Raw genomic sequence first — 19722 nt, forward strand, 5'->3', positions numbered from 1 at the left:
CCAAGATAGGTACTGCCTCAAAAAAATTCTCCCATCAAAAAAAAAATGAAATTTGAATTGTTACCATTAGAATTCATTTGTGCTAAGCCAAAGACCATTAATAAAATAGAGATTAAACACAGTACTGGTTTTTTTGTTATTGTTTTTTTTGTTTGTTTGTTTGTTTGTTTGTTTTTGGACAGGCAGAGTGGACAGTGAGAGAGAGAGACAGAGAGAAAGGTCTTCCTTTGCCGTTGGTTCACCCTCCAATGGCCGCTGTGGCCGGCACACCGCACTGATCCGAAGCCAGGAGCCAGGTGTTTCTCCTGGTCTCCCATGGGGTGCAGGGCCCAAGCACTTGGGCCATCCTCCACTGCACTCCCTGGCCACAGCAGAGAGCTGGCCTGGAAGAGGGGCAACCAGGACAGAATCCAGCGCCCCGACCGGGACTAGAACCCGGTGTGCCGGCGCCACAAGGCGGAGGATTAGCCTAGTGAGCCACGGCGCCGGCCACTAATGGTTTTAATGTGAGTAAGAGGCTTCTAAACACTGGCTACAACACTAGTAGACATTTGTTTCTCTGTGTGAACAAAGCCCACGGAAGGCATTGACGAGCTCCTACAGGATCAGGGTTCCAAGGTGTGTCTCCTCTGTTGCACCACGTGCATGTAGTCAGGTGCAAGACGGCTGCTAGAATGCCAGCCATCACATCCGTGTTCTAAGCACCAGAATGAAAGACAGGAAGGGATGTGTCCTCACTTTTCAATAACACATGTCACAAGTCCCAGCGATATTTCCATGACTTGCAACAGGCTTTTAGACATTCATCTGGGAAATCATATGCCTTGCCAAAAATCAGGGTTGTGTTCATTTGAAGGAGTTGGGTATCAGGGCTGTTATCAGGGAACGAGCTGTCTCTGCCAGAGACTCTGGGAGGCAAGTTTCCATTTCAGTCCTAAGTCTGGCATACGTGAGTCTGCCAGCCCCTTTTTGAAAGCAAGATCTGATAGGTACGGAAGACTGAGGGGTACGTGAGGATCCGAGGCTGCGAAGAGTGAATGATGTTGAGTGGAGTGCGTGAAGACGCTGACCACGGATCCCTGGTGTAGACTTGGACTGGGAGCCGTGTCAGTCCCGACTGCACGTTCCCTGGGTTTCCTTTTGTCCGTTGAATGAATCTGGATCCTACACTAGCAGGGCGGGGCCGTTCATGCACCATTTATGTCTATTTTGTTTCAAAGAACTGAATTTTTTTTATAGATTTCATCACAATTTTGCTTGTGCTCTTTGTTCTATTAGAAAAACACCTTCCTATGCCAAAATGGTTTCTGGGTCCCCATAGTTTTACATTTCTTTTTGCGAGTTTCTCTCTCTCTCTGTTTCCGTGAACCCCAAAGGGAATGGAAAAATGGCATCATATTGACACAGCGTGGTACCTTCCGGAACATTCTTTAAATGCCCCATGTACAAATATGGTGAAAATTAAATTACCTCACCCAGCTGCCTGCACATTTCCCCGCAGATGCCTGGGCTGGGCAGGGCTGCTTTGCCACGAGGTTCTCTATAAACCAGCAGCACTGCTTTGTGGTGTGTTTGGGTAGCAGGCCAATTGCTTAAGGGATTTAAGTGTACGTATTGCATTTTTCCAGCACTTTCGCTTTTTGAACTAACGTGCAGGGTAGATCAGCTGCCCGTGCTGTTCTGACAGAACCACAGGAGGAAATGTGGCCGATTTCTTCGCTGGCCACTTGGGTGCCCCCAGAGTTCACTCCCTCGCTCCTCCCTCATCTTTCCCGCTTTGATGCCTTCACTCACAAGAAGAGGGCATTTCAGGAGGGCCTTGGTCGAGGAGAGGACTTGGTAGGAGAAAGAGCAGAGGAAGACGTGGAAGGGTTGTTTGTGCTGCCCACTCGTGTTTGCTGCAGGGGGAGTATTTGCAGTGCACCACGTGTGAGTGTGGGAAAGACCCCAGGCCAGCCGTGCTGCGGGCTGGACTCTGCCTGGCCTTCTCAGGGAGACTTCACTTTGACCTTGCACCTGTTACAAAGACAGACCTCATGGGGCCCCAGCTCCTGCCACCTCACCCATCCCCCATCCTTCGTTGGGGATGTAGATTTTTCTTAAGAAGTGGGTGTTGGGCCGGCGCCACGGCTCACTAGGTTAATCTTCCGCCTGCAGCGCCAGCACACTGGGTTCTAGTCCCAGTCGGGGCGCCGGATTCTGTCCCGGTTGCCCCTCTTCCAGGCCAGCTCTCTGCTGTGGCCAGGGAGTGCAGTGGAGGATGGCCCAGGTGCTTGGGCCCTGCACCCCATGGGAGGCCAGGAGAAGTACCTGGCTCCTGCCATTGGATCAGCGCAGTGCACCGGCCGCAGCAGCCATTGGAGGATGAACCAACGGCAAAGGAAGACCTTTCTCTCTGTCTCTCTCTCTCACTGTCCACTCTGCCTGTTAAAAAAAAAAAAGTGGGTGTTGGATCCCCAACTTGTAGGAAAGTTTGGTTCATGCCCCAAATGGCGAAGCCAGGAGCCAGGTGCTTCCTCCTGGTCTCCCTTGCGGGTGCAGGGGCCCAAGGACCTGGGCCCTGCACTCCCAGGCCACAGCAGAGAGCTGGACTGGAAGAGGAACAACCAGGACAGAACCGGTGCTCCAACCGGGACTAGAACCTGGGGTGCCAGCGCCGCAGGCGGAGGATTAGCCTGGTGAGCCGCGGCGCCAGCCATAGGCAAGTCTTAAGGGGCCCTAATCTCCCTCTCCCCTGGGCTTTTCTTATCTCTGGGCTTTGTGCTCTGTGCCATCCCCACCCCTCTCTCTTGTTTTTCCTTCCCACAAAGGGGAACACAGGGGCTGCAGAGGGCTTAAGCCTTCCCCCAGAGACATAGGAAGAGTGCATTAAAGCAGGAATGAAAATGACAAAGAGGCTGTGCTGGTGGAATCCAGGCAGAAGGGATGATGGAAAGAGCCACTGTGGAGCCAGAGAGAGCTGGAAGAGACTCCTGGTTCTGTCATTTAGAAACCGACTGTGACTTCTCTGAGTCACGCTGTCTTGGTTTATGACCTTGAAATCATGATACCTGCCTTAGGCGCGTTAGAGAATGAACTGAAATTAATGAACAGAAAAATCAGTGCAATACCTGACAAAGGATTGTCCTTCAAGAAATATTAATTCTCTTACCCTTTCCAGGCCAGTCATGGCTAGAATTCTCGGTGCTGGCATTTGCCGGCGACAGAACTTACAGGGGTGCGGGCAGTGAGGGAGAGGAGGTGACTCGTGGCAGTGATTTTTCTGATCTGTCTCCTTAGGCACTTTCTGTGCTGGCCACTTGCTGGTGTCAGGGAAGGTGAGGAGGTCCTTGGTGACCAAGTGGCCAGGGTGGATGAAGCAGAGTTGTTTGGGGTTTCTCCCACCCACGTGCCCATAAAACCCTAGTGCAATCATTTTACCCTGTTCCCCGGATCCACTTCCTCTTTTGGATGGTGCTGATAAAGTGATAAATTTCTCTCAGCTTCGTTCTCCGAGCTGGCCACTCTGTTTGGGGCCAGCACATTCTTTTGCCACATGTGTTAATATCACTGTCTTAGGATCTGTCAGAATGAAGAATCACTTCGCTCCCTATGCCAGGGCCGAGCTGATTAGTCTCCACCGCACAGGGGCTGACCTTTCTCGGCACCAAGATACAGGACCAGGGCAGAGATCTCCTGGCTCGTTTCGTCCCTTATAAACTCACCGCCCAGTGTTTCCTATAAACTCACCGCCCAGTGTTTCCACAGCCGCAGCATGCTGTCCACACTCCGCCTAAACTCAGGGGGTGGCCAGGCTGCCCTGGGTGCAGCCTCGGACCCGGTGGGCTCCCTCGGTGGTGGTGACTGGAGGGTTTGGGTTAGCACAAAGTCCTGTGACTCCAACAATAAACTTTCCCGGGGTGGGTTTGTGGCTAAGTGATAAAAACAATAAAAACAGTCCTGCCCAAGATACCAACTCCTCAGGCCTGGAATGCGATAATCTTATCAGCTCTTTATTCTAGGGAAGCCCAGTGGCCATGGTTTTTTGTTGTTGTTGTTATTTTAAGATTTGTTTATTTATTTGAAAGGCAGAGTTACAGAGAAGCAAAGGCAGAGAGAGAGAGAGAAGTCTTCCACCCGCTGGTTCACTCCCCAAATGGCCACAACAGCCAGAGCTGGGCCGATCCAAAGCCAGGAGCCAGATGCTTCCTCTGGGTCTCCCACACAGGTGCAGGGCCCAAGGACTTGGGCCATCTTCCACTGCTTTCCCAGGCCACAGCAGAGAGCTGGATTGGAAGTGGACTAGCCAAGACTCGAACCGGTGTCCAGATGGGATGCCGGCAGTGCAGGCGGTGGCTTTACCCACTACGCCACAGTGCCAGCATGGCCATGGTTTTTATAAAAATAAAAGTGTGGGGCAGGTGTTTGGATACAATAGGTTAAACTGCTGCCTGCGGCGCGGGCATCCCATATGGACACTGGTTCAAATCCCAGCTGCTGCACTTTCAATCCAGCTTGCTAATAAGCACCTGGGAAAGCAGTAGGAGATGGCTCAAGTGTTTGGACCCCTGAACCCACAGGAAGCTCCTGGATTCGTCCCGGCCCGGCCCAGCCCCGGCCAATGCAGCCACTTGCAGAGTGAACTAGTGATTGGAAGACTGATCTCTCTTTCTCTCTCTCTCTCTCTCCCCTCGCTCTCATTTCTTCCCCTCTCTCTTAACTCTGACTTTCAAATAAAATGAATAAATCTTTGAAAAAAATAATAAAAGTGTGGAAGACACACACACCTCTTATAAAGCAAGATACTAGGTGTGATTCCTAGAAAAAAAGGAGAATCAAGCCGCCTTGAAGCTTCTTGTTCCTTGTGCAGGTGGCCCCCTGGGCTGGGCGTGGACCTCGGTCTCCTTTGCTTGGGAATGATGGTCGATACTTAACAAATAAAAACGGGTACGTGGTAGGGTACGAGACGTCTCTCCCCTCCGAGGTCTGCTGATGGTCCTCTCCATCTTCCCTGCTGGATGACCCGGTCTGTAGGGTGAGCTTCAGGTCCGTGGGTACTCATGAAGTCCGGACTACCACATCCTAGTAAGAACACCGGCAGGGACTTAACCATGCTTATGGGTATGGGACTAACAGATGCATTAATGTGGTTGTGCCAACCTACACTTACCTGTCAATTGCATTTTCCATGAACCTGCTGAAGAACTTTTTGTATCAAAATTTAAAAAAAATAAGTTATCTCGATGAAATTGCTTTCCCTTGGTACAACAAAAACATTTGTACTTGTATTACGACGATTTTGCTTTTAGTGACATTCTGAGAGTGGCGTAGGCTTCAGAGAACTGTCAGAGAGAGAGCTGTGCCCTCTCCTGCCTGCCGAGCTCTGCAATCCCTTGAGGGAGTGGAGGTTTCTGTGGGGTCCAGTACCATCTTTCCCCCACATCTGCTAGTTTCATTCGTGTGATTTTCCCAGGTTGCAGTGCCCTCTCCTGTGGCCTCCCCGCCCTGGAGTCGGCCCTTGCTGCTTGGTGCCCCCTGCGTCTGCGCTGTGCTGTGGCTGTGTCTCTGTGCAGAACCATTACTTTCAATACAGTCAGCAGTACCATTCATAATGGAAACTGTCTCTATATTTACTTCAGTTTTTATGGAACAAATCCTACGTGCTGGTTACCATGTAGCCAAAGAGGATACGAGGTCAACTCTTAAAAAAAAAAATAAAATCCCCGCCCTTTATCTCAGCCTGCAAGTTAGGGGTGTGTGTGTGTGTTGTAACTTCTCCGTCTCTGTCTCCACCCCTGCACAGATCTTGGAGACATGAGATTTCCAACATTCCAGACCGCTGCCTTCAAGGACCACGCTGTGAGCCACAGCCTCTGGGCCGAGGCACTGGCAACGATGTGGAACCCCAGGACAGCCAAGCTGGCCAACCTCCTCTCCACGCAGGAGCCCAGAATGAGCCTGGCCTGAAATCAGAGCACACGCCGGAGAAAGACTGCTTTGTTCATGGAAAGAGGAAAGGAGAGGAGGGTTTCCAACGACTTGCAGCAAACTTTCCACCATTGTAAGGAACCCACCTTCTTTATCAACCACGCCGTCCCGCCCCCCGACTCCCCCGCCAGCCTTTGCCCAGAAACACGGGGTGCCGAACCTGGTGACAAGGTACAGGCGCAGGCCCAGAAAACCCGACCTGGCACTGTGATCGTGTCCAGACGATCGGGCAGGAGAATGAGGGCAGCGGGCCAGCCCAGCCCCCCGGTCATCCCAGCCCGCAGGCCCGCCTTCCGGGTTTGCTACATCTGCGGCCGGGAGTTCGGGTCTCAGTCCCTTGCCATCCACGAGCCCCAGTGCCTGGAGAAGTGGCGTGCGGAAAACAGCAAGTTGCCCAAGCACCTGAGGAGGCCAGAACCCTCCAAACCACAGCCCCTGGGCGGCAGCGGCTCCTACAGCCTCCAGGAAGCCAACGAGGCCGCCTTCCAGGGCGTGCAGGCTCAGCTGGTGCCCTGCGAAGTGTGCGGCCGCACCTTCCTGCCGGATCGTCTTCCTGTTCACCAGCGGAGCTGCAGGCCGAAGGGCCAGGGGCCCAGGGCGCCTTCCCCCGCAGACCTTCCTGGTCTCGGGAAAACTACCGGCACAGCCCCTGCCCGCCCAAGGATGCTCCCGTGCTACATCTGTGGTAGGGAGTTCGGTAGCCTGTCGCTCCCTATCCATGAACCCAAATGCCTGGAAAAGTGGAAGATAGAGAATGACCGGCTGCCCAGGGAGCTCCGCCAGCCGCTCCCTCGGAAGCCTGAGTCCCTCCCGTCTGGACTGGCCGGCCACGAGGGGCCGAGTCAGGTGCAGCTTGTGCCCTGCCCAAACTGTCCCCAGACCTTCGCCCCAGAACGCCTCCTGGTGCACCTGAGAAGTTGCGCAGCTCAGTCCGGCGGCCCCAAAGCACAGAGCTTGTCCTTAGGGAGTCAGGGTGGCCTCTCTGAGGCCACTGGTGCCAAGCAGCAAGGCAACAAGGCAGCGCCTAGTGTATCTGATAAGGTAATCCACGCCACGTAAGGTGCATTGGGTGGGCGGGGGTCCATTCTCCCATGGGGGGTGGGGGTGAGAGAAAAGTGTCCCCACAGTCAGTCGCCGCAGCCACTAGGAGTCTTCCCATGCCCATTTCTGTCTCAATGCAGGCTGATCACGTTGCCCTCTGCTGGATGCACGAGGCTAGATCTCTCTAGAAACTTCCTTGCCTGGTGGGTTCATCTCCCTGTGAGGGGCTTCCTTCTCCCTTGATTCCCCCACGCCAGTAATTCCTGGGAGAGGCTGTGATTCAAAAATGACTCACTCTGCTGTGTCTACATTACACAGATATAATTCCCATTCCAACAGTCAATATTTATTGCTGGTTTATTTTAGGCATCTACCTTAGGAATTCAGTTCTGGCCATGCTGGCTTAGGCTGAGTTTATCTTACCAAAATAGAATCTGTGTCAAAAACCCCAAATGACTTTAGCAAGAATTAAACACTGGGGCACTTGCAGACATGCATACACTCTGCAAATGTAGCAAATCTGTCTTGAAACACTTGGTGCGGTGGAGGTGAGGAGGGGATTAGCCCCAGCACAGACTCAGAAGCGAGGAGATGTGTGTTCATGGCTCTGGCAGGCACTCAGTTCCCACCTCTTCTCCCTCCCCTGTGTCTCAGCTCTACACAGTTCTGATCCCCAACCTGGGACGTTCTCATGTGCGAACCTACATGGTGAAGAATTGCTGGGTCTCTGCTTGAGGTGCCAGCATCCGGCAGGACCGGGAAGCGGTCACTGTGTGGGCTGCTGGCTGCAGGAGAGAAGTGTGGCCCACGTGCTCCTTGTCCTGCCATTAGACCAGGGAGTGATTGCGCTGTCCTGTGTCACACCTTACAGGATGCCAAATCAGGAGACAGAGTCTTTTCCCCGTGGCTTGCTACTGGAAATGCCCCGATACAGGGACTCTTTGAATAGATTGTTTTAGGAAAACCAAGGTTATACAAGCTATTGTTATAATTAAACCGGGGGTGGGAATCTTTTTTTTTTTAATCCAAATTTTCTTCCTTTTAATTTTACCATGAAGACTGTCTAGTCCGTTTCTTCTCTGAGTTCCATGATTAAAATGAAGTGGCTGTGGACTCACTGGTTTAGGAGATTCCAAGACAATGATTCTTGCGCCGGGAAAGTCAGACCAACAGATGCTGGACAACTTTTCCGATGAACACAGAAGAAAAAAAACTGCTGCTTTTTCTGCGTAATAAAAACACAAACTCTTCAGTGCAGTGTGGGCTTCAGGCTGGTCTCGTAAACACGATCTGTTTTCCCCATCTTCTGGCCGTGGCTTTTCTTCCAATACGTGTGAGGTCTGGATCCAGGGAGTACGAGGATCTGCATCCCCGGGCCCCAACTCAGAAACCATGTCCGCTCTCTGCCTCCCGGCCCTGCACGGGGCTGCGGGGTTCCCCTCACGGATGGAGAGGCAGGGAAAGGCGTGGTCCTGAGTCTCACCCATGTTGCAACACGTGCTTCGTGCTCCAAGCCTGGAGCCAGCAGGCTGAGCACACCCTGTTCTCGCGCGGTCTCGGCAGCACGCAGAGGCTGGCAGGCCTGCCACGGCACAGGAAGACACCTTTCTGACTCACCCCGGCATCTGCAGCGGAGAATGTCCCCCCGGTGACTCCTGCTTTTGGATGAGGGCAGCGGGAGGCCATAGAGAGCACGTGGCTTTGTCACAGCTCACCCGGCCCCGCTCTCCGGCCTGAACACCCATGTGGCCGTGGGAAGGAACCTGCCACGCACACATCCTCCCACTGCTTCCAGAGGTGTGCCAACTCCTTGGGGGACCACACGGGCTGCAGTCGAGGACACAACAAGGTCATCCAACATAGGGTCCCTTTAAGCGGCCAGATTTAAAACAAGCTCAATCAAAATGGAGAAAAGGCTGGACTTCAGAGAAGACCTGTTGAAGCGATGGCTTTCTCCCTCCCCACCGAAGACGTTTGCCATTCCAGGGTGCCTTTTTCCTTCCAGTTACAGTTCAATCCCATCCACCGATGGATGCCTTCCCTTCCTGGCCTCACAGAAAGTGTAGGCAGAGCTGTGAATCCCTAAAGAGCGCTGCCCTCTACAGCACAGGCGTCAGACCCTGACCTGCCCGTGATGGCCGGGGTTGGCCGGCTGTCACGCACGGGCACGCCTTTATATGATTCCGATGTCTGCTTCGTTTCTTCCCCGTGTGGATGAGAACAGTTTGCTTCTAGAATCCCTGGTCTGACTTCAGATGGGAATCACTTGTCTCGCCTGGCGTTCTCAAGGGGCTCAATTTCGCGGTGAACTCAGGTGAGGGCGACACTTCCAGGACCGTGATCTCGGTACTTAGGAAGTAATCCTCACTGGGTGGTGGGTGGGTGACACCGATGGCTTTGCTGGCAGCCTGAGTTGCCCCTTCGCGCAGCCAGTTCCACCAGGGAGAGCAGAGTGGACACTTGCTCACCTCCAGGGAACCTGGAGGAGGTAAGGGGAACAGAGCCTTCAGGAGAATGTGTTAGGTGAAGGTGTGACTGCCCCAGGCCTGTCGCCTTCGTCCTCTCCATCGCTTGGTGTCTGGAGCAGCCGTGAACTCCAGTTCTTTCCTCTGTAAAGGAAGCAGATCCCGAGTGAGCAGCGGCCAGTTGTACAAGCTTTTAAACGTGGTGTGAACTCGAGGGGCGATTTTGATGCCTGAGAAGGAAAACCATCGATTATCCTTTTAAATTCTTCTGTTGCGCCTACTTTACGAGCTCCTCTGGTGTCCATCTTACTAAGAGACTGACAAATTTGCTAAGGAACGTTTATATCATGGTCATGGTCATATTGCTCCTTATGATAATAGGAATGGGTAAACTTTACTATATTTATTTAATTGCTGGCAAAAATAGTGTCCAACGGGGCCAGTGCTGTGGCACAGTGGGTAAAGCCGCCATCTGTGGTGCCGCCATTCCACTTGGGCGCCGATTCGAGTCCTGGCTGCTCCTCTTCCAATCCAGCTCTCTGCTGTAGTCTGGGAAAGCATTAGAGGATGGCCCAAGTCCTTGGGCCCCTGCACCCACGTGGGAGACTCGGAAGAAGCGCCTGGTTCCTGATTCAGCTGGTGCAGCCATTTGGGGAGTGAACCAGGGTGGAAGACCTCTCTCTCTACCGCTACCTCTCTATAGCTCTGCCTTTCAAGTAAATAAATATATCTTTAAAAAAAAAACTAGTGTCCTTTCTTCAAAGCTGGTTCTAAACCCTTTAGATGTCAGTGTCTTCAGGTTATGGAACACAGGTTGGCAGAGTAAATGGAACACAAGGGCATTTCAAAACAGTAGTGGAAACTGAAATTGAGAGATAAGTGGCCTCGTACAACTAGACACCAAAATGAAACCATTGCCTAACAACCTCCTATCGGTTAGGTAGTATTTGGGTTGCTTTCCTAGAATTTTCTTTCTAACACATGAAGCAACATTCTTAAGAATACTGACCTATATTGCAAAATAGGCGTTATTTTTCTTAACAAAAACTTTGTTTTCTATAAATGATTATGTCTCTGAATGCAGTTTGATGCAACTTTTGGCATCGTCAAGTTAGGATTTTGAATTTTTCTTTTTTCCCCATAAAGAAATGTTAAATGTGTGAGGAGATGGATAGGTCTACCCTGGTTGGACTTCACACAATGTACACGGGTATGGAAACATTACATGGTACCTCATAATTATGTGCAATTTTTATGTGTCTGTTAAGAACAAAAATTAAGTAAAAAGTTTTCACTGAAGTGTAAGGGAACTAAAAACTAGAAGCACAGCTGAGGCTTGAGCTGGAACTCTTTAGCTTCATCGCTAGCATCTGGTGCTGCCATCTGGTGTTGTAAAGTAGTATCTCCTCTCAAGTACGTTACTGCCTTTCATTGTTTTATCTCCAAACGCATCACAAAGGCGCCGGTATCTTGGGAACTCCAGGCATTCAGACTATTGCTATGGATTTGACTCCCAGTTATAAACGCGGGTCCCTGGCTAAGTATAGCATTCTTTCAAGGCAGAGCTCCCAGGAGGAAGGAGGTCACAGTCCGGAAATTGCCCAAGTGCAGGATGGTTTCCCGTGTTTTCAAATTTCCCACGCGTGTCTGTTGGGTGGGAGTAATTGGTGTTCAGGAGGAGGCATGGGGGAAAAGGACAGAACTCCTGTTGAGTGCCTTGGTCCTCAAGCAGCATCAGCGATTCCGTCTGGTTCTGGAGGTCGGGAAATCCAAGTTCAGGGCCGTCATAGGGTTGGTGTCTGGTGAGGGCTGCTCTCTGCTCCCAAGATGGCACTTGGCGCTACATCCTTGGCGGGAGAGGGGCTTTGTCATCACATGGCAGAGGGTCGGGGTGCACGAGGGTGCTTGCTTCAACCTTCCTATGAGGGTGCTGAACCTCCCTCAGGCCTGAACCACCCCCTGAAAGCCACAACTCTGAATAATGTTTATTGCATTGTAGAGTAAGTTCCAGCATGCATTTTGGAGGGCACACTATCAATCAAGCCGCAGCACATTATATATATGATCTCATTTTAATCTTCATAATATTAATATAAAATAGATATTTTCCCTACTTACTATGTGGAGAGACACAATTTAAGCAAGTTGCCCAAAGTCACATATTGGGTTTGCAAGAGGATGTCAAAAGCTGGATATTTTAGGACAAAGAGGAAAGAAGTTTGTTGGTTCTCTCACTGATATTTATTGTTAGGCATTGGACTGAGTGTGAAATAAGTGGTCCAAAAAGTGTGGACATCTCTTCTTGACCTCATGGGGACTTTGGTCTTCTGGAGGAAGTTTGATGAAATGAAAATCATTTATATAGTCTCAGACTGTGACTTGACCATGTGTAATGGTGCAAAGTAGACCTTTAGGATCCCGCTTAACCAAAACCTCAGGGGGAAGACAGCACAGCTGAGACATGAACCGTGTGACAGCACCACCTAAGAGCAAAGATGCGGAGGAAGTGAGGCAGGAGGGGAGGCTTGCAGGCAAGGCCCTGAGGTAGGAAAGATCTGATGATGAAAGTGAAGATCCATCTGTGGCCATAGCCTGAAGGGAGAGGGAACAGGCATATAAGCTGGTGCTGTAGGGGCAGGAGGGTTCGTCCAGCTGCTCCATGGACATGGGGACCTCAGTGGTTTGATGATTGCAGGTGAGAATGGATGAGAAAGGATGAGAACTTGGCCTAGAGCATTGGAAGCAGAGATGGAGAAGTGCTATGAGCAGATCTTGGTGCTCCTTGGGACTTGGAGGGGAGAGGAAGGGGTAAAGCATAACTCCAAGGTTTCTAGATCGACTCTGAAATTTTTTTTAAGAAAGGAAAGACTTGAAGAGGGTGGTTTTGGGGGTTTTGATCAATACTTTGATTACAGTATCAAAGTATTGATATTGATTACAGTATCAAATTCATAATGTGATATTTTATGAGATATTTAAGTAGATTAGGCTGGATACATGATCAAGAGGCTGGAACTCAAAAGAGAGGGTTGAGATGGGATACCCATTTGTGAATTACTAACATATATTTAAAGTGTTCAGAATGAGTACAAGGTTAGAACAGTAGACCCACTGATAAGCCCTGAGACAATGCGGAATGTAGGAACTAGCAGAGGAGCTGAAGTGTGGAGCCTGGAACCCAGGAGAAAGACCTGAGGAGTGTGGGACCATGGGGCCGTGCTCAGAGGCAACATCAGAAATAAGAGTGTGGAAAATGGAAAGGCTAAATAGATGAGGATCAAACTTGGGGCCATAGTTGGGGTGCAGCAGGTTGAGTTGCCAGTTGCAACACTGGCATCCATGTATGAAAACCGGTTGAATTCCTGGCTACTTCCTTTCAATCCAGGTGCTTGGACCCCAACCACCCATGTGGGAGATCCAGACGGAGTTCCTGGCTTCAGATTGGCCCAGCCTCGGCCATAGCAGCCATCTGGGGAGTGAACCAACGGGTAGAAGATCTCCTATCTCTCTCTCTCTCTCTCTCTATCTCTCTCTCTCTCTCTCTGCCTTTCAAATAAGAAAAAACAAATTTAAAAGAATGAGAATAAAAAAATACATACTTGGTTTTGCAGTGGGGATTTAGTTGCTAACCTTGGAAAGAACACAATACAGTGGTGGGGTGCCAGATGTATGGATGATAAAATAGGATGTGTTTTGAGAAGTTCAGCTTTGAAGACTAGGAGATAGTTGGTATATTGGCAATGAAGACATCAGGCTAGAGGGACTTCTCTAAAAGGTGGGAGCTACTAGAAACTCTCTGAACGCCCAGGGTAAGCATCTAGAGAAGCAGTGCAGAAAAGGAGGTTGAATAAGTGGGAGAAGGGGGTCAGGGCACTTTTTTGTTTCAGAAGAATGCCGAATGCAGTTGGAACCAAGTTTGTCCATTAGGAGTGGGACAGTGAAGGAGCTGCAATCTGTTAGCTTACATTGTTTTATATTTTCTCCATGAAGTGTCAGGCAAGCTGGTCAATACAATCTGTTGAGAAATAGCAGAGTGTAAATAGAAAAAGGCTGTTTTTAAGGTGCTTCTTAGTCCTTTGTCTCTTCATGTCTTCCTTTAAACATAGTTTGTGTAGTCAAGACCAAGACGCCTGGAACCATTTGCCTCTGTGATTTCCAAAGACAAGACTGACTTGGAACTCTTGGAGGTTGTTATGTTTGAGTGATAATTTGGGTGTCCCCAAAGGCCCATGGGTTAAAGACTCATGTGAATGGATTGGGGGGGGGCATTAATCTAATCATGGTGTTTGGAGGTGGGGCTTTGAAAAGTGATTGGGTTGAGTTATTGGAGTGGCACCCTGTGATCCAATCACAGGGGCTTTTAAAAGGAGAAGATGAATGTGTCCCCTGTGTCTCTCTGCTTCCTGGCTTGCCATGTGGTCCTCCCTCCACCATCTGCACCCACCACCCTCAACAGACACCAGCAACATGGGGGTACCCTGGTCTTGAACTGAGAGCCTGCAAAACTGTGAGTGGAAATAAGCCTTCTTCCTTCACAAGTAGCTCCTCCCAGGGCTTTGTTGTAGTGACAAAAAGCTGACTAATGAGGTGGTGGTAGAATGTTCCGTGGGTCCCCATCTGGGGCTCTTACCCTTTTAATCATCTTCAATGGGGCTGGCCCACCTCCTCAGCTGTGCTGATGTCATGAAAACCAGCCTTGACCTCACAAACTACCCTCTGATGATGCTGGTAGCTGGACAACTGGGGTCCAATGCCATGGCCATTTCTTCATCTTTCTTGGGGCCAACCATGCCTGCATATCAGGGCAGCCTTCTAGGATCTCACAGCTCACAGGTGTACCAGGCACAGCAATAAGGTAACAGGATGGTTTCTCCTCTCCACTGTTGGCTGCAGAAGCCGACCTAAAGGGATCTGTGCACATATGTCGCGTGTTTGGGGTATGTGGGTGTTAAAGGTGGGGAAAGTTACATCAGTAAAGTTGGTAAAAGCTTCCTCATACAAAGATTCAAAGGATAATAGTTACTTGTACAATTGTCAGCCTAACGAAATTATTTTAAAAATTCAGCCTCAGTGTGTCTATCACATATCAGTGGCTAGAGAGGCTATGGGAGACAGGGCTGCCTCTCTCTGAACCCGAATCCCAGAGCAAAACTAGGTGGTCTTTGCCTTGGGGCTCTCCTCTGTGCTTTGCGCTCCTCCAGAATGACAAGCATTGTCTGTGACTCCTGTGAGAGGAGAGGGCCACATATTATGCATTCAAATATTATTCAGGTCTACAGGGAATAAAACTACAACATGGCTGTGTTCTCAGAAAGGATAATCTAGCTTAAATGATTTCATAGTCTGCATAAGCCTGCTTCTTCCTGTCACCACATCTCCAAACACAAACACACACACACACACACACACACACACACTTCCCAGTGATAGACGCTTAGGAAATCTTTATGTAATTGGCTGAGTAGATATCCTTGATTCTTAGAGATCCAAGGTCAACGACTAAAACCTCTCCCTCAATTCTTAGAACTCTACCATGGACAGTGTGCCATGTGAGGCTCAAGTTCAGTTTTAGAAGTAGGTGGAGAAGTCAGAGAATTTTCCCTAGGAGCTCATCTCTCGCCTGGCTTCATTCCACATCACAGTGCACCTCCTTACATCACTTATCTCTAACCTCTGCCTCTGTGAGCTTGTCTTATATATAAATAAATATCCTACAAATTGATGAAGGGCCTAAATAAATCCAAGAACTCCATAAAATTCCAGTATACCTGCTCCGATACCCTGATCCTGTCTTTAAAGCCCCCAAGTGGCTCTCACACCTCAGACTGCCTTTGAAGCATAGAAGGTGAAACTTAAGGTCTCGCTGGTATCAGCTTCAAGTTCAGGAAGACAGAGGCAGAGGGTGGACAGCAGGATAGGGAGGGACAGGGTCAACAATATTGATAGGAAAAGAGGAAAAAGACCCTTCTCAAGTTAGATTTCTTTCTGGCCCCTCCAAGGTCATACTCTTTTCACTGGAAACCTCCTTTGCTTGGCCTTCCCCCTGAGTTGGGCAGCTTTTATTTAGCATGTGAGCTGCAGGTACAGCAGGTGCTGTTCAGGTCCAGCAGTGCCCAGGCCTGCCTTTGCTCTCTCTAGTCACGGCTGCTGTATCCCAGTTGGTGGATTTTCTCCTTCCCCCCTCTACGCCCTTGCTTCATTTTACCCCGTTATCTAGGATCCATCTAACTGTGAGGATCAGGCCTGTTGCTGAATGTGTGTGTCCAGAAACCAAACAGCAGGTGCATTGTGCGTCCGTTTTCTTCAAGAAAAGTAATTTGTGGAATTTGTATTTATTTAAAAGGGGGGAAAAACACAGAAAGAAAGAGACCGAGATCTACCATCTGCGTGCTCACTCCCTGAATGCCCACAACACCCAGGGCTGGGCCGAAACACAGCCAGGAGCCAGGACTCAATCCGGGCCTCTCACATGGGTGACAGAGGCCCAGGTACTTGAGCCGTCACTTGCTACCTCCTAGGATGTGTGTCAGCAGGAAGCTGGAATAAGATGTAGGGCTGGGACCCAAACTCAGGTGCTCCGATACAGTATACAGGTGACCCAAGTGGTGTCTTAACCTCTCCACCGAATGCCTGCCTCTTCTGACAAGAATTCTGCAAGATGTTTAATCAATACCTCCCAACCCGAGTCTTCATGAGATGTCAGGAAAAAAACAGACTCAAACGTGGAAAGAGAAAAAAACCTTCCACTAAGAAACTGTATTCCTTTCAGGAGCATGGGCTCAAATTTGGAGTGAGTTCTTTGACCTATATTTTTCAGTATTGTATGTCAGGATAAGTATTTGAATAACTGAAATATCCAGTTTGCCAACTGTTGGAAATACCAGCTGTTCTTTTTAAAGTAAGGCACAGGAGATACTTTAATATTAACAGCATTTCCAAATGGATAGGCAAGTCTTTCTCATTGTTTGAAGTATCAAAATAAAACTCTAAATCATAAGTAACAGACTCTCTTATAGTTGGCCAGTAGACAGGGCTGGATTGGAAAATTCCTTTATGTGGCATCCAGTGATTCCCAAAAACAATTTCACTTCAAACAACGATCCTACCAGATGTGACATTTGGGTAGGATTGTCTGAAAACACCAGAAGTAAATGTGCAACACCAGCGGTTTCTGGGTGATCAGACCGCGTGATGGTGGAGGTTTAAGATGGAACTCTTCAGTTACTCCTGTGTACTGAGATGCTAGTTACGTCGCCTGCGTGTGTAAGACAGGCTCGAGGGAATGGAAGCTCCTCTGGACGTAGTCAGTCTCCGATGCTTGTTTTAAGTGGTGAAGGGAACTTTCTGACCTTGGGAAGTGAGTCTGGGGTGGCCTGGCCTCTTGGTCTCCTTTCTCTGTCTGTCTGTCTGTCTGTCTCTCTCTCTCTCTCTTCTTTTTGGCACCGTCTGCCCCTCCCAACTGTACACCTCCAGCCCTGGATAGGACTGGAAGGGGCCTGGGAGAATCCGATACACTCCTTCCTAAAAATGTGTCTCCCATGGGACTATCTGCTTCCTAAAGGGGACCTGGGCAGAAGGCAGTGTTTAATCCCAGGGAATGAACTTCGGAGGTAGTTGGGAGGGCAGAAGTAGGAGTTCTGCTGCTTTCTCCCAAATCCCATCCAAAGGCTGACGCCGGAAGTCAGGTAGAGCATAACACTGCACCGACCGCTGATGAACTTGTTTCTGGAACCAGCTGGAACCAGGTCGGCCTGAATTCACATAGATGCAGCAAGCAATCACCTCTCTCTGAGCGAGTTCCTGAAACTCGCAAGCCTCAATTCCCCTATTGTAGGAGGTTGAATTGGGGAAGGACCTGACAAAGCACTGTTTGTTGCTCTTCCATCCTCTCCATGGTGGCAGCATGGCGCAGAGCAGGGTCAGAGGACCCGCTGTCCACAGCAAAAACTGGATTTTTCCAGCTGCTAACTGCCACGTGCCTCAGTTTCCTGGCTTGCGTTTTGCCCAGAGAGTTATTATGAGAATAAATGGCAGGGCCTGTTTATTTGCCAGGTGACGCTTAGCTACCGTGCTCTTTGGTCAGATAGTCTGCAGTGCTGCAGTACGCACAGGCTTTTTGTAAGAGGCTGTGCTCTTGTTTTCCTCCAGTGTTGGGAGAAGGGTGAGCCCCCCGCCCCCCCGCCTCCCCACCCAAGCATCTTGCATTCTGTGATCTGCCTGCCCACTTATCATCGTGCACCCCCACACTTACCAAGACCCCTCCATTGTTCAGTCTAAGGGAAGGGATCAGGCGCGTGGAAGATCTAAAACGGCAGCTAAGGCCCGCGTTCTTGGTGTGTAATTGTGTCATTCAGAAAGAGAAAACACTCTTTGACTGAATGACCCCCATTCAAGCAGCTGCACAGTCACACAGTTCCCTAAGACTCTGCCAAGAGGCACTCTGTCATGACAGCCTGGGAGCCCGGCTGGGAGGAAGGGACGAAGCCAAACGTGCCGGAAGAAAATGGCCTGGGTCTCCCTCTCCGGGCACCGCACACATGTGGTCATGGAAGGCAGCCTCAGGAGCTTTGGGCTGAAGATGGGCTCCAAGCACCAGTGCGATTCTGTTGGGATGGCCGCATGCTTAAATTCAGAGAGTGCAGAGGCTTTTCAGAGTGACATCTCTAAGGTGTCACTGCACAATTTGTTTTTCTCTAAAAGATTCCTCCTGCTACCTGGGAAGTTTGTAAATTCCCTAGTCGGAGACTCAGTCCTTTGGTTAAAGCACTTGTTCCATGGTGAGAGCCCAGCTAATGTGAGCAGAGTTTCTAGATGCCTAACAACCCTTGTTGGCCACTGCCACATACGGTTTAGCTCGCGTCTTTGAACTGAGATAACGAGGCACATTGCTTCTGTCGGGGACAGTGAGGGACTAGGGGAGTAGGCTGCTCAGGACCAGAGCAGGCTACACCAGAGGCAGTAGGGAGGACTGGGGTGTGGGCACCCCAGAAAGCAACTCCTACCTGTGGATATTCGCGTTTAAAACTTGTGACAACATTGGCCTAGCCAAATAAAACATGCCTGCTGGCTGACATGGCTGCTGGCCCGTCTGTTACACTGTGATCCAGGGGCTGAAGCGGAGAGGTCCTCCCCCGGGGGCAGCCAGGGGGAGATGCTGTTGGGGAAGCAGTGGGGGCTGCATGCAGGACCAGTGCCCGCACGCTCCATGCCAGAGCACGGGTCACTCTGCCCAGCTGCCAGCCGCCCCCTGGACCCTCCGTGGGAGACTCTACAACACCCAAGCCATTCTTGTGGGTCCAACACCGGGAGGCCGAACCTGCAGAGTGATCAAGAACTGCCAAAGCCCAGATCCAGATCCCGGAGAACTATGGCTTTCAGTTCAAACATGGCTGTCACAGGGAAGTCAAGAAAAACGTTTTCTCGGCTCAGAGATGGCCCTCCTCACCCTGCCGGTCTCCAGGTTCATCTCAGGTGGTGGGAGGGGCTCTGTGTGTGCAAATCAGGCTCTCCAACCTGCTTTGGCCCAGAGCCAGAGCTGGGGGCGGGAGAGTCCCACCACGCTCCCTCGCACCGCGAGGGCCACTTCCAGGTCTGGGCTCCACGCGGTGCCTGGCACCCCACCTACACTAAGCAAGCACTTCCTGGGCATCCAACGTGAGCTGCAGCTGCAGGCCTGCCCTCGGGTGCTCTTCTGCTTTGTGCAGCATCCCAGGTGCTCTCAGCTGTCATTTCAGTAGACGCCTCCGGTTTCTATTCCCAGAGCAACCGCCTTGTCGCTGTACCGAATCCCATTGTCTCACTGGCTCTTATGAAGTTAAAAAACACATGGTTAAACCCAGATGTTAATAGACTGGGCCCACTGTTCTGGATGCCAGTCATGCCCATCTAAGGGACAGCATTTCATCCAGCCTGAGGCCCAGTTAGAAGACAGGATAAGGATTGCCACGTCTGCCTATCGCGCGGTCACCTTTTTTATTAAGATTTATTGAGGCCAGCGCTGAGGCTCAACAGGCTAATCCTCCGCCTTGCGGCGCCGGCACACCGGGTTCTAGTCCTGGTCGGGGTGCCGGATTCTGTCCCGGTTGCCCCTCTTCCAGGCCAGCTCTCTGCTGTGGCCCGGGAAGGCAGTGGAGGATGGCCCAAGTGCTTGGGCCCTGCACCCCATGGGAGACCAGGAGAAGCACCTGGCTCCTGCCATCAGATCAGCGCCATGTGCTGGCCGTGGTGCGCTGGCCGTGGCGGCCATTGG

The 19722-nt window shown here is 50.6% G+C and overlaps 1 protein-coding gene across 3 annotated transcripts in view; it reads left to right on the forward strand.

The window, feature by feature from the left end:
- The window catches only part of ZNF475 (zinc finger protein 475), a 67801-nt gene that overhangs the window by 26222 nt on the left and 21857 nt on the right, over window positions 1-19722 (forward strand). For 2 of the 3 annotated variants that reach the window (XM_089334855.1, XM_070075787.2), the window contains exon 2: window positions 5783-7008. The exons of the other annotated variant lie outside the window; for it this stretch is intronic. In XM_089334855.1, coding sequence (XP_089190981.1) covers window positions 5983-7008 — 1026 coding nt within the window. In that variant the 5' untranslated portion in view covers window positions 5783-5982. The remainder of the gene's footprint in view (window positions 1-5782; window positions 7009-19722) is intronic. 3 annotated transcript variants of the gene reach the window in all.

This window comes from Oryctolagus cuniculus, chromosome 6 (genome assembly GCF_051225735.1).
Source record: "Oryctolagus cuniculus isolate XC-2025 breed Fujian yellow rabbit chromosome 6, ASM5122573v1, whole genome shotgun sequence".
Lineage (NCBI taxonomy): Eukaryota > Metazoa > Chordata > Mammalia > Lagomorpha > Leporidae > Oryctolagus > Oryctolagus cuniculus.